The sequence below is a fragment of the Meles meles genome, chromosome 18, assembly GCF_922984935.1.
Source record: "Meles meles chromosome 18, mMelMel3.1 paternal haplotype, whole genome shotgun sequence".
Taxonomy (NCBI): Eukaryota; Metazoa; Chordata; class Mammalia; order Carnivora; family Mustelidae; genus Meles; species Meles meles.
The window spans coordinates 15,322,828-15,337,099 of record NC_060083.1 but is presented as its reverse complement, the minus strand read 5'-3'; the positions used below and the strand labels follow the sequence as shown (position 1 = coordinate 15,337,099).

General features: G+C 48.3%; 1 protein-coding gene across 2 annotated transcripts in view; it reads right to left on the bottom strand.

Moving 5' to 3' along the window:
• The window catches only part of LOC123929097 (cilia- and flagella-associated protein 251-like), a 259,785-nt gene that overhangs the window by 225,479 nt on the left and 20,034 nt on the right, over positions 1-14,272 (bottom strand). Inside the window, exons 1-4 of one of the 2 annotated variants that reach the window (XM_045984341.1) lie at positions 10,997-11,111; positions 6,181-6,321; positions 3,312-3,423; positions 2,995-3,075 (exon numbers count right to left, since the gene is read on the bottom strand). In XM_045984341.1, coding sequence (XP_045840297.1) covers positions 2,995-3,075; positions 3,312-3,423; positions 6,181-6,212 — 225 coding nt within the window. In that variant the 5' untranslated portion in view covers positions 6,213-6,321; positions 10,997-11,111. Of the gene's footprint in view, positions 1-2,994; positions 3,076-3,311; positions 3,424-6,180; positions 6,322-10,996; positions 11,112-14,272 lie in introns of those variants that run through there. The other variant, XM_045984342.1, reaches the window with a different exon arrangement.

Genomic DNA, 14,272 nt, shown 5'->3' with positions numbered 1-14,272 from the left:
AAATGTTCATCATCAGTAGGATAGATAAATGAGCTACATTATACTCAAGACAAGAAGAGACTAGATAGGCGTGAAAATAGTGAATTATAACTCAGTAATCAAAATGAATGAATCTCAGAAACAAGGCAGACAAAATGAAGCAATTATGATTCCCTATATGCACCAAAAAAACCCAGGTAAAACAAAATAGGATAGTACTGGGGGAGGGGCACCAGCTGGCTCAGCCAGTAGAGCCCACAGCTCCTGATCTCAGGGTCCTGAGTTCCAGCATGGGAATTTAAAAAAATGTGGTGGTGGCGAGGGGACCCGGGGGTCTCAGTTGGTCAAGCATCCGACTCTTGATTTTGACTCAGGTCAGAAGCTCAGAATCCTGAGTTCAAGCTCCACATCAGGCTCTGCACTAAGCATGGAGTCTGCTTGAGAGTCTCTCCCTCTCCCTCTATGTCTGCCCCTCCCGGCTCACATTCTCTCTCTCTCTCTCTCTCTCTCTCTCGCTCAGAAAAAAAAACAAAAAAAAAAAAAAGGAAAGTACCAAGAGATACTTGCTAGACAAAAGTATACAGGAAGGCATGGGAATGTGTAACACAAAATCGGGGACACTAGTTAACTAGTTAACCCTAGTTAACTTGGAGATGGGATTGTGGAAGGAGGTCAAAGGGATTTCTAGGGTTTGGGTGGTGTTCTTTCTTGATCAGGCAGTAAACACACCTGTACCTTTTGTTTCATGCCTTAAAATGTACACATTTTGGATGTATGCCTCCTTTAGCAATGAAAATATAAAGAGATCAAATATTTTGTGCACAAAAGAGTAAATGAGATTTGATGAAGTCAGAAAGCAGGCACAGACAGCACCTCAGAGACATGTAACTGTGAAGAGGCGCAGAGGGCCAGAGTCGGAAGGAGACGCATCATCAGTGGTGTCCCAGAGACGGGGGAAAGGAACGCATGTGTGTCTGCTCGGGGTATTATCACCCAGCAGAGGGGGTGCGGATCGCTGCAGGAGACAGCCTCGAGCGCCTGAGAGGAGTGGCATCTCAGGCAGTGGCTGCTCTTACACGCAGAAGGGCAGGAGACGGTGGTGAGGATGAAGCAGGTTGTAGGCTGGGAGTGAGAACAGGCCGGGGTTTGTATCCGATGGCCCCCATTCTCTCAATGCAAAATGAGAGAGGTCATCAGCCTAGAGGAAGAGGAAGGGCTGGGAGAGATGAAGAAGAGAAGGTGTGAGACCGTTTGCTCTAGAAATGAAACAGCCAGCCTACTAGAAAGCTGGGCTGTGCTGAGAGCTCACTCACCCTTTGTGACTCAAGCCCAGATTGAAGGGTTCGGTCCAGCTGGGCGGCAGGAATGCAGAGCAGGAAGAATGCTTCCAGACTTGGGGCCTTGCAGCGCTGCCCACAGCACATTCCTCTGTGACCGAGACATTGGCTCATCTGTTGTCAAACATGGCAGCTACTGGCCACAGGTGGCTGGGGAGTACTTGAAATGTGGTGACCCCAAGGAAATGAATCTGCAGTTTTGTTTGTCTGTTTTGTTTTAAAGATTTTATTTAATTGACAGAGATCACATAGTAGGCAGAGAGGCAGGCAGAGAGAGCGGGGAAGCAGGCTCCCCGCTGAGCAGAGAGCCTGATGTGGGGCCAGATCCCAGGACCCTGTCATCATGACCTGAGCCAAAGGCAGTAGCTTACCCCACAGAGACACCTGAATCTGTAGTTGTATCTCACTCTAATCGACTTAAATCCAAGCAGCCACATGCATTCAGCAAAGTTTCGTGACACACAATCCTACAAATAGCAGTTGTGTTTCTAAAGACTAGCAATGAAAACCCACGAAGGGGATGAAGAACACCAATCCACTTATGATAGTATAAAAAGACCTAGGAATAAACCTTCGGTGGAGGGTTTGTTTGCTGCAAAGGACACTGCTGAAGGAAACTCAAGAAGATGTAAGAGAATGGAAAGACAGCCTGTGCCCGTGGATTGTTTTGCTTTTTGTTTGTTTGTTTTAAAGATTTTCTTTATTTATTTGACAGAGATCACAAGTAGGCAGAGAGGCAGGCAGAAAGAGGGGGGGAAGCAGGCTCCCCACTGAGCAGAGAGCCCGATGCAGGGCTCGATCCCAGGACCCCGTGATCATGACCTGAGCAGAAGCTCAGAGCCTTTAACCCACTGAGCCACACAGGCGCCGCTGTGCTCATGGATTGTTAAGAGGACAACTGCCCAAAGCAATCCCCAGATTCAATGCAAGCTCTAAAATGTCCCAGAGCGGTTTCTGGCAGCAACAGAAAAACTCGCTATGGCTGGTGGCTACCGTATCAGCTCAGCTTATAAAAGCTGTGAGGAAATTTTTTGCGGAGACCTAGAGGGACGGTGGGGGCCAGAAGGAGAGACACGGACATGAAGCTGCAGCGTGACATGTGCCCGGCTGAGCCCAGTCACCTGGGCCCTCTGACTGGGTTCTGGATCCTGCATCCAGGTGAGCACTTTGCACAGTGTCTGGTGCATCGTAGGGACCGAGCAGCCGTGTGGTGAGCGAAGGGTGCAAGGATGAGTACGACGACACAGAATGGAAGAATAGACTTGGTGGGTGCCCTTGACACGTCGCTTCAAGCAAACTGAGACTAATAATTTCTGAGTCTCAGGAGCAGTTAAGAGCATGTCTAGAACAGGAAAGGCCGCTGGCCCATGACTTCAGACAAATTATCTAGTACTTAACAGTAGCAGTCCATTGTATTTCTAAAGAACTCCTTCCCAGCACGTTTGCATGGACTGCGGGAGATACTTGCTGTAACAAACTTAGCAGAACCTGGCACATAATACATGCTCAGAACAATATTACTCACTATCAGGAAGATTAAAGTGAGATCAAGGACACGGCAGTGTTTTTTTACAAGCACTAGTGTACCATAACTGAACGCCAGTAAAACCGAAAGTAGGTTTGGACCTGGACTCGGTGTGACTGTAGACATAGCTTTACACACTCAAACTGAGCTCACCTGAACACCATACTCTTTGAGGAGGTTGAGGGTACATGCTGGGGTTTCCACGGCTGAGGTCCACCTCCAGATGCAAACTTCCTGCGAGTGACAGCAGATGGAGGAGAATGAGAAGGTTCCTGAAGGCTGTTGACAAACGCGACACCTCTCGTGGTAGCCATGTAACTGTGGCTCGGGAACATGGCACCGAGAGCTATACCCCAGGAAGAGAACCCTCAACGGGGGGCCATGGGGTCCGGTCCTTCCCTGAGAGCATCACATCACCACGTGGCCCAAGCCGAGCCAGCCCACTGAGGCCGCCTCCATGTGCCCCATACCTGGATTTCAGCATCGGAGATGGTTGCCAGATATTTGGAATCCCGGGTGATGGCTGTGGCCCCGATGCCATTGCCTTCTGGGCAGCTGTCAAATATTGTGTGCACAGGAATGCTGCAAAACAGGACCAGGGAACCCGATTTGAGGTCTGCCTTGCTCCCCGGAGGGACTCGTTTCAAAAGCTATGGAGGAAACAAATGTGCTCCATCCATACAACAGACTGCAATGCAGCCATACAGAGGAAGGAAGCACGGACCCCTGCTGTATCAGGGGTGGACCCTCATACATCACGTGAAGTAGAGAAGCCTGACACAAAGACCACACGTTGTTCGAGCTCATTGCTATGAAGCGTCCAGAATTAGAAAATCCACAGGGACGGACCGGCATGTCAGTGGTGTCAGAGGGAATGGTAGGGATGACTGATGGCTTTGGGGTTTTCTTTTGGGGTTTTGGAACTAGGGGCATCCAGCAGGCTCAGCTGGTGGACCATGTGACTCCTGACCTCGGGTTTGTAGGTTCCAGCCCCACGTTGGGCAGAGAGATGACTTTAAAACAGCAGTTGGAACTAGAATCAAGCCACGATGGCACAGCATTGTAAACACACTCAATGCCACTGACTCGCAGGCTTCACAGTGGCGAATTTTACCTTATGTGAATTTTATCTCATTTTAATAAATAATAGAACTAACTCAGCATTATGCAAGCATGCTGTTCATTCTCTTCATGAAGTCGACTGTCACCCACTATTGAGCGCTGATTCCGTGTCAGGCACGAAGGACAGGAAAAAAAAAAAAAAAAGATGCCTAGGACAATACCCCAGCTCTCAGGAAAACGAGCGCCCTCCCACCTAAGCTGGATCCCAAGACTCTGAGGTCATGACCTGAGCTGAAGGCAGAGGCTTAACCTGCTCAGTCACTCAGGCGCCCCAGCATATGGTAATTTCTTAGAGCGGCCCAAGGAAACTAAAACAGTGGGTATGATCAGCCTCTTTTTTTGTAGATGGGGAAAATCACTTCACTTCCTTGGGCCTCCAAGCTGCGTTAGTGTTAACCTCCCTCATCTACTCTGGGACATCGCCAAACCAAGTTTCTCAGCCTGAAGAGCCAAGAATTGTAAATGGGGAAATTCACGAAGGTAATATCACTCGACCGGGCCTCAAGGCAACAGGACGACCAGCCTCCCCAGGCCGCTTCACCCTCTCCCGGCATCCCACCGCTGGCTTCTGCATGCCCAGACCGGTATTTCTCATTTGTTGTGGATATGCTACACTGAGTAGGGAAAAGGGAGCTTGCGCCACGCCTACCCTTGAAGGAGTCCCATATGATTATCAGGCACTAGGGCCCTTTGTCGGCCGCGGCAATCCACCGCCTGTCTTCACTGATGCAGAGGCAGGAGATCGCGTTAGTGTGGCCCTGCAGAAATGCAGAGAAAGTGCTCTGAAAGATTCAGGATGGCCAGAGAGGCTGGAGCCCCACAGAGAAAACTAAGCTCCTCTTCCAGGTTCATCGGGCTGAAAGTTCCACTCCGATGGCCTTCCCCTGGCATTTCTTCATAGCCAGTGGTTTTCTGATTTTCTCTCCCTCAAACCCCTAAAGTGTAAGCCACACTCCCCACAAGGACAGTGCTCCCTACAGATGTAGGCATGTGCCCAACTCTGAACCCAGGTGGGGAATAAATGTTGGGGTTCTGCCCCACCTCCAGCCCCCCTGAAGCCCTGCTGGCCTCATCTCCCTTAAACAGTGTCCACTCAGGCCACTGAGCAGATCTGGAGCAAAAGCCTCTTCGCTGGTCTCCCTGCTTTCATTCCCATCCCCCCACAATCCTTTCTCAGTAACTCAGGAACCTTCTGGAAACAAATAAGATGCTAGTGCTCCCTGCCAGGAAATAGTTCATTTCTTCCCTCCTTCCTCTCCCCTTGCTCACTCCATGTCAGTCATACCAGCCTTCTTTCTCGGCCCCATGGGCAGGCCTGCAAACCTGGAGCTCCCTGGGTCTGGACTGCTTCTCCCCAAACTGCCCCTGGTTCATCCTCCTCAGTGAGTCAGATCTCGGCACAAAGGGCATGTTTGCCAGCGCAACCCACTGAAGGGCCATCTCTCACTCCTGATCTCTCTCCTGCAGCAGCCCACATTTCCTTTGGAGTGCTTGTTGTAATTCATAATTGTGTATTTATGAGAGTATAAGCTCCATGGGGGGCGGCGGGGGGGGAGCTAGATCTGTTTTGTTCATGACTACATGCCCAGAATCTGAAACAAAGACTTTCTGGTAAATACCTATGGAATAAATGAATGGAGGAACGAATGGGTGGATGGATGGATCGTCAAAGCCACTCCCAGCCACCTGACTCTGCAGGAGGCTGGACAGCTGCCTGGCATGGTCCTTATTTCTCAGCCTGTCTGCCTGCTGCTCCTTCCTCACTCTGCAGATACAAACTACCCCCTCTCCCTCCCATCAGCACTGTGCTCAGTGCTGCACATTCAACTAAGCTCCAAGAAGGGCTGCTTGCTGGGCCTGTGTGTGTTTCTGGACATCTAGAGAGCAAATTCTGCACCTACGTGGCATGGATCCCTGAATATGACTAGGCTTTTGGGAAACCCTCTGTGATGTTTTTGACCTACGCATTGACTTAAGGAAGGTCCTTATTAAAATATATGTCAAATGCCCAAATAAATGCCCATATATTGGGCAGCTCAGTCGGTTAAGCGTCGGCCTTCAGCTAAGGCTTTGATCTCAGGGTCCTGGGATCCAGACCCACGTCAGGCTCCCCACTGAGCAGGGGAGTCTGCTTCTCCCTACTGCTCTCTCTTGCTTGCTCTCTCCAAATAAATAAATAAATAAAATCTTAAAAAGCAACAACGAGAACTTGCATACCTGAAGGTGCTGCTGAGTATTCTTGAAGACATCGTCGATGACCACAGTGTGAGCACAGACGTACAGAAGGACTCGCTAGTGTTCACCTCGAATGTAGTAAACGGTAAGAGAACTGGTCCATCTGAAAGACCAAGTCATGGTCTGGAAGACAAAGGCAAGACCAGCAAGACACTGAGTGTGCCGAACCCAGAACTGTGAAGCCAGGCACCCCTGGTGCAGTCTCTGGAGGGGAAGGATTTCACATCATCAGTCCAAAGTGAGGGAAATCACTTCAAGAACATCCTCAAGCACATGCTAGGGCCTGGAGGGCTCTCGAATCCATGATGCTGAGTGAAAGGGGCCACACACAGTGCAGGGTCAGTCCAATCCATAGAGACGGAAAGGAGCCCAGGGGCTGCTGGGGGCCTGGGGAAGGTGGTCGGGGAGTGACGGCGAGAGGATATGGATTTCTTCTGTGGGGGATGAAAATGTTCTGGAATCAGACAGTGGTGACAGCCGCACAACCTTGTGAACATGCTAAAAAGCAATGGATGGTGCGCTTTAAAGGGGTCACTTTTATGAGGATGTGGAGAAATTGGAACCACTGGCACTCTTGGTGGGAATGTGAAATCGTGCAGCTGCTGTGGAAAACCCCAGGGAGAGCTCTCCAAACACTGAAAGCAGAATTAGCGTATCATGCAGCAATGACACTTCTGGGTACCTAGCTCAAAGAACTGGAAGCAGGGTCTCAAAGAGACAGTCACACGCCCATGTTTAGAGCAGCATACTTCACAGAAACCAGAAGGTAAAAGGACGCCAAGTGTCCCATGACGGATGAAGGGATGAACAACATGTGAGTGCTGTTCAGGCTTCCACAGGAAGGCAACCAACGCTCTACAACGTGGATGGACCTTGGGGACATCATGTAAGCGAAATCCACCAGTCACAAAATGACAAATACGGTAGGATTCCACGGACATGGTCCCAAGAGGAGTCAGATCCATAGAGACAGAAAGTGGAATGGTGGTTGCCAGGGGCAGGGCTGGGGAACGGGGAGTTGTTCAATGGGTAGGGAGTTTCCATCTCACGAGGTGAGTTCCAGGTGTTGGTTGCACCACAGTGTGACTGTACCTACTACGACGCTGTACACTTCAAAATGGTGAAGATGGTAAATTTTAGGGATGCCTGGTGGCACAGTTGGATCAGCAACTGACTCTTGGCTTTGGCTCAGGTCGTGATCTCAGGGTTGTGGCATCCAGCCCGACATTGGCCTCCAGGAATAGTCTGCTTAAGACTCTCCTCTGCCCTTCCCTACCCTCCCTTTCAAATAAATAAATAAAGATTTAAAAGAAATATGAGGGGCACCTGGGTGGCTCAGTCATTGAGTGTCTGCCTTCAGCTCAGGTCATGATCCCAGGATCCTGGGATCGAGCCCCTGCCAGGCTCCCTGCTCCTCAGGAAGCCTGCTTCTCCCTCTCCTACTCCCCTTGCTTGTGTTCCTTCTCTCGCTGAGTCTTTCTCTGTCAAATAAATAAATAAAGTCTTTTTTTTTTAAGATGGTAAATTTTACTTTATGTGTATTTTACCACAATTTTAAATTTTAAGAAGGTAAATTTTTTTTTTAAGATTTATTTATTTGACAGAGAGAAATCACAAGAGAGGCAGGCAGAGAGAGAGGAAGGGAAGCAGGCTCCCCGCTGAGCAGAGAGCCCGATGCGGGACTCGATCCCAGGACCCCGAGATCATGACCCGAGCTGAAGGCAGCGGCTTAACCCACTGAGCCACCCAGGCGCCCCCAAGAAGGTAAATTTAATGGTATTTGAATTATACCTTGCTTAAAAAAGAAAAGAAAGTCAACAGTAAACAGAAAGAACGTCCTATCCTCCTAATCCCCAGAACCTAGACTGCTCAGTACCTGACACACAGTGAGCACTTAATATTGTGAAATTCAATTTACTTTATGAAAATATATGGAAGGGGGAAGTTACAGTATAGTTACTAAGGAACTTCATAAGAAAGATAATTATTCAGCTGGGAATATTTGTATTTGTTCTTCATATACCAATTCCTCTGGAAGAATGAAGCACAAAGGGACAAAATTACCTAAGCATGATTAAAAATTCCATATTCAGGGGCGCCTGGGTGGCTCAGTGGGTTAAAGCCTCTGCCTTTCGCTCGGGTCATGATGCCAGGATTCTGGGATCGAGCCCTGCATCGGGCTCTCTGCTTGGCAGGGAGCCTGCTTCCTCCTCTCTCTCTCTCTGCCTGCCTCTCTCCCTACTTGAGATCTCTATCTGTCAAATAAATAAATAAAATCTTTGAAAAAAAAATTCCATATTCAGGGTGCATGGGTGGCTCAGTGGGTTAAAGCCTCTGCCTTGGTTGAAGTCATGATCTCAGAGTCCTGGGATCGAGCCCCACATCGGGATCTCTGCTCAGCCTGCTTCCCTTCCTCTCTGCCTGCCTCTCTGCCTATTGGTGATCTCCATCTGTCAAATAAATAAATAAAATCTTTTTAAAAATCCATATTCCCAGGAATAAATCCAAGATAAAAATTTTCTGAAATGAAAAATTAGAGGTATTATAAATCTATTACTTTTAATTCAATAGTAGCTTACTTCTGCATATTTTTTGTTTGCAAAGTCTTTTATAAAAAATCATGGATGTGATGAAAACACTTTATAAAAACTGTGGATACATACAAAAAGAGTGCTACTCAGAAATAGAAAGTAATGAACTAGCAAGCCAGGAAGAGACATGGAGAAATCTTAAATGCATTTTGCTAAGTGAAAGGAGCCAACCTAAGGAGACTTCACAGTGGGGACACCTGTGTGGCTCAGTTGGTTAAGTGTCTCCCTTTGGCTCAGGTCATGATCCCAGAGTCCTAGGATTGAGCCTTGCATTGGGCCCCCTGCTCAGCCAGGAGTCTGCTTCTCTTTCCCTCTCTCTCTCTACCCCTCCCCCAACAGGTGTTTTTTTTTTTCCTCTCTCTCTCTCTCTGACAAATAAATAAATAAATCTTAAAAAAAAAAAGGACTTCACATTGTATGATTCCAACTACATGATATTCTGGAAAAGCAAAACTATGAAGACAGGGGGGAAAAGTGGTGGCCGGGGAGCGAGGGGGTGAAGGCAGGGATGGAGAGTGGGGCACGAGGGATTTGAAGGCAGTGACACAAGTCTGTAGGACACTGCAATGGTAGATCAGGAAGGGATGCTGTACTTTGTCAAATGCTTTTTCAGCATCTGTTGAGAGTATCATATGGTTCTTGTTCTTTCTTTTATTAATGTGTTCTACCACATTGATTGATTTGCGGATGTTGAACCAACCCTGCAGCCCCGGAATAAATCCCACTTGATCGTGGTGAATAATCCTTTTAATGTACTGTTGAATCCTATTGGCTAGTATTTTGGCGAGAATTTTTGCGTCTGTGTTCATCAAGGATATTGGTCTGTAGTTCTAAAGAGCACCTATTATTTTTAACAGGAAGAAAAAAAGGGGGGGACCTGGGTGGCTCAGTGGGTTAAGCCTCTGCCTTTGACTCACGTCATGATGTCAGGGTCCTAGGATTGAGCCCCACATCGGGCTCTCCACTCAGCAGGGAGCCTGCTTCCCCCTCTCTCCCTGCCTGCCTCTTTGCTTACTGGTGATCTCTCTCTCTGTGTCAAATAAATAAAATTTTTAAAAATAAAAGAGAGAGAAAACCAATACAGGAACGGGAAGAGAAAGGAACAGAAAGGAGGTGTCGTAAAGGTGCTAAACAAATTTGCGGAGGGAGGTGGTCTAGAAGAGTTGAGTTCTACAGTGAGCCCAAGGCTAACAGGGGCCCAAACCCCTGGCACGCAGGACACTTGCTCTCATTAGCGATATCCCTGGGTGTCATGCTAACTGGCTAGACAAGCCAAAAGTCTTCACAGGCTCTAAAACTTGTTCTATCTTTCATCCTGGGCAAGCCCAAGTTTTGACCTTGAAATCCACTGCTCAAAGTAAACCCCATTTACAGAAACGAGGCTGGCAGTTGTCTGCATCTCCCACTAGGAGTTTCCCATCATCCTCCTCATCACTACCATCCTTGCCACCACCACCGTCATCGTCTAGATGTGAACACCCGTCCAGTGCTCGCTATGTGTCAGGAACTACATTAAACACTTTACGTGCATCCGATCACTTACAAATCTTCCAAAGGCAGAGTCTACAGGAAAAAAGGGAGGTGAATCCTAGGAAAAAATTTTCAGTGCCAGGTGGAGGAGGAAGGGAAAAACTCTCCTCCTCTTCCTTCTCTTGGTAAATGGTAATATTTGTGCGGCAAAGGCAGATGCCAGTCGAGCCCCTGGTGCCTTTCTCAGTGCCTTTCCCTTTTTCATACCTTTTGCTTTCTGGTCCATCTCCGAATGCACATTTTGAGAAGCCCATAAGAGTTTTAGGAACTTGTGAAGAGGTATCAAGCCATCTAAGGCAGAAGAGGTGAGGAAAGGAGGGAAAGGGGAAAGGCATGGAGGAGCGGAGGAGGAAGTGAGAAAGAAGGGGAATGGGGAGGAGAGGGAGAGATTGACCTTGAGTCTCCCACAAGAAAGGGCACCCTAGGTAACAGACAAAGCAGGTCCGGAATTTCCTGCCTGGGAAGCAACCCTGTCGGACCCAGATGTCAGGCCCAGACGCAGCACTCCTCTGACCCATGTCCCGCCAGAGCACTGAACTTCAAAACATACAAGTCTATTATTAGTTCAAAAGGATATTTCTGGTGGTATTTTTTTCTTCCATATGCATAAAATCCCCTTATTTCACAATGCTTTTAAAGCACTAGAGGACATGAAAAACCATGTTACACTCCCTTACCAAAGGATACACGTTGGCGCGGTCATCCTTTCAAACAACATGTCCTCGCTGGTAGACACCAGTGATTTCTTGGGGATCTCTTCTATGGACTGGAATTCTTCCTCTCGTCGCTCACTTAAGTCTTATCATCTTTTTACCTCCCTTCTTTCCCGTCCCAGTTCATCCTGGGGCATCTGGTCGATTTTCTCCCCAAGCTTGCTTGAGGGCTGTGTTTCAGGGAAACTAATCTCTGCTTCCTCAGAACCGCTTTGATCCAAATCAAGAAATTTTCCTTTTGAGCTCAAGTCTCTTAAAAGCTCATTTGTTTCCAAATGTTCTGATTCTAACGCATCCTTTGACTCGCCAAGGGTTCTCTTAAAAAAGAAATAAAAGAAGATTGTGATTCCAAAGACAGTACAGAGCTGCTTCATTCCCTCCTTTACTTTTCTTTCTGTTCCTACTCAGCCAGCCTTAGTGCTCGCCTCACACTGGAACTCTGATCTGTTTCAAAAAGGTACCTGGGGGGTGCCTGGGGGGCTCAGTTGGTTAAGTGTTTGCCTTTGGCTCAGGTCATGATCCTGGGGTCTAGGATGGAGCCCCACATTGGGCTGCCTCCTCAGTGGGGCGTCTGCTTCTCCCTTTCCTGCTCTCCCCCTGCTTGTGCTCTCTCTCACTCTCTCTGTCAAATAAAAAAGTAAAATCTTAAAAATAGTAATAATTTAAAAAAATTAAAAGGCGCGTGGGACACTTCGTACTTAAATAACATGAATCATGCATGTGCCAAGTTTATTCTTGGCCTCCGAGCAGAACCACACAGCAAAACCCTTCTTCTAAGTGGCACTGGTCATCTCCAAGGATGGGCGAGTCACAGTCACTTCTCCTTGGACCACAACTGAGTTCTCCTTCAGGGGGAGAGCCTACATTACTATGATCACGCTGACTCTGTTCTAAGACAAGTGCATTCCAACTAACCCCTAGGAACTCTTTCTGTCAGCTCCTCTGCACACCTCCCCCAGGAGGCCTTCCCTGACCATCCTCCTAGCTGGGCTAAGTGTCCTTGATTTTTGTTTTGTAAATATCTCCCATGCATCACTCAATCACTGCACTTAGGATATTGTTTTATGGTGTTCATGTATCAGTCTACCTCCCTACACACCCTAGAGCTCCTTAAGAAATGGACTGTATCTTATTTGTATTATCCCCATAGCATGGCAAATGGTGAGCATTCCATGATTCTGAATGAATGAAAGAACAAATGAACGAATGAATGAATAGATGAATGACTTAAAATTACTACTTACTAGGGATGTTCCTGACATGACTGACTGGGAATCAGTCAGGGTAAGTATCTCCCCTGCACCTGACATTCTTCTTTGCGGAGTTTCCTTTAGAGAAATATTGACCATAACCATTAGCAGTTCACTCTGTTTCCCATTTTAATTTCCTAGTGCATGAACCTATCAATGAACAGTGCAATACCTGCTCTGGTTCCTTTCCACAGGAATAAAAAGAATTTCATACTTCTGGGAACGCCTGTACCAAATCGGAAGCATAGTGATGCCAGGGCCTCTCACCTTTCCAGGAATAATTTAGAGCCCTCTAACTCACTTTGTATATATCCATATTCCCACAGGCAAGCAAAATGATAACCCAGGCATTAACAACAATTCTCATAATGTAAATAAGGACAGAAGCAGCGGTTTAGTGGTTAAACGCGTGGGCTTTCTAGTCGGTCTCTCCTAGCACCCAATCCTGGTTCCACCACTCACTTGCTCTGAGAACTTGGACAAGTTGCTGTACCCTCAGAGTGCATATTTCCACACAGGCAGGATAAAAGCAAGAACCCTAAATTCTGGGGTTGAGTTGACCTATGTAAAATGTTCAGTGCAGCTGCCGCAGAGGGCTTGAGAAAGGCAGCGATCGTTTACAAAGTTTAACAGCCTTCTAACATAGTCTCTCATTCATTTTTTTCAGCAACCTGGGGTTTGAGGCTCTGGGAGTTGAAATGACATAATGGGCTCACACCACTGGAAAGAGGCAGACCTCTCCAATGCTGGGTTCCTCCAGGTGGAAAAAGCATTGCTAAGATTTCAAGCCCAGGGCCTTGATTGTAGGGTCTGCTCTGACTGCAAACTTTGCCAGTGCATTTCGAACAGGGGCCCAAGGGAGGGGAGGAAAGTGTGGGGGGTCTGTGCGGGAGGGGAGGGGGACACAAAGGCGGAGGTGCTGCTCCTTCCTCCAGCTTAGGTCTCTCTGTGGCCGCCCTGGGCCCCTTCCCGGGTGGGGCGAGCGCCCCCAAACCCCGCGGGGCACCAGGCCCTCCCACACCAGGACCCCCAACCCTGACTCACAGAGTGCGCCCTCCAATGGCCTCAAAGGCCCTGCCCTCCCATAGCCTGGACTCCTCTGGCAACCAAGGTTTTCTCCTCCAGAGCTCCCTACCTGCGGTTGTCACCCCCAAGCCCCGCCCCAAGATAACTGCCACCAGGGCAGCAGCCTTAAACTGGACGGCCCGAGAGTGGTCACGTGTCCAAGGCTCTGCCTCGATCCAGCCGGCACGCCCCCTGGCGGTCAGCAGGGGAGAGGCGCCGCCTGGGCCCTCCTACTGAAATTAGCCTTCCTTGTCCCAACCACTGTCTTCAGCTGCTCCCCCAACTTTTTCCAGAGGTGGCAAGGTCTGAGAAGCTGCATTGGTGGCTACCTGCAATTCTGACTTTCTGAAGACTAGGTATGAGCTCTTTGGTAAAATCCTCTTTGTCAAAAGCAAACTAAATATCCTGGCCTCCTGGACACAGCACAGATCAACCCTCCCCACTATCTCATGGGCATTACATGTTGTGTACAGTATTTCAGCTAGCTGGGAGGACACAGTATGTAGGCTACCATTATCTTGCTGCTCCTATCACAACAGGTGTCTTTGTTTCCAGAGGTTATTTCTCCTACCTGAAGTCATCTCTACACCCAGGGTGGGACTCAAACTCACAACCCTGAGACCAAGCATCACACACGCCACCAACTGAACCATCCGGGCAGCTCATCTTTTTAGAGGTTATTTCTAAAATTTGGCCTCAAAATTTTTTAAAGATTTTATTTACTTATTTGTCAGAGAGAGATGGAGAGCACGAGCAGGGGGGAGGGGTTGCAGCAGAGGGAGAAGCAGACTCCCCTTTGAGCAGGGAAGCCTATGCGGGCCTCCATTTCAGGACCCCCGCATCATGACCTGAGGAAAGGCAGATGCTTAACACACATAGACATTCAGGGGTCCCAAAAATTCTGCCTTGAATTGTAAACCTGGCA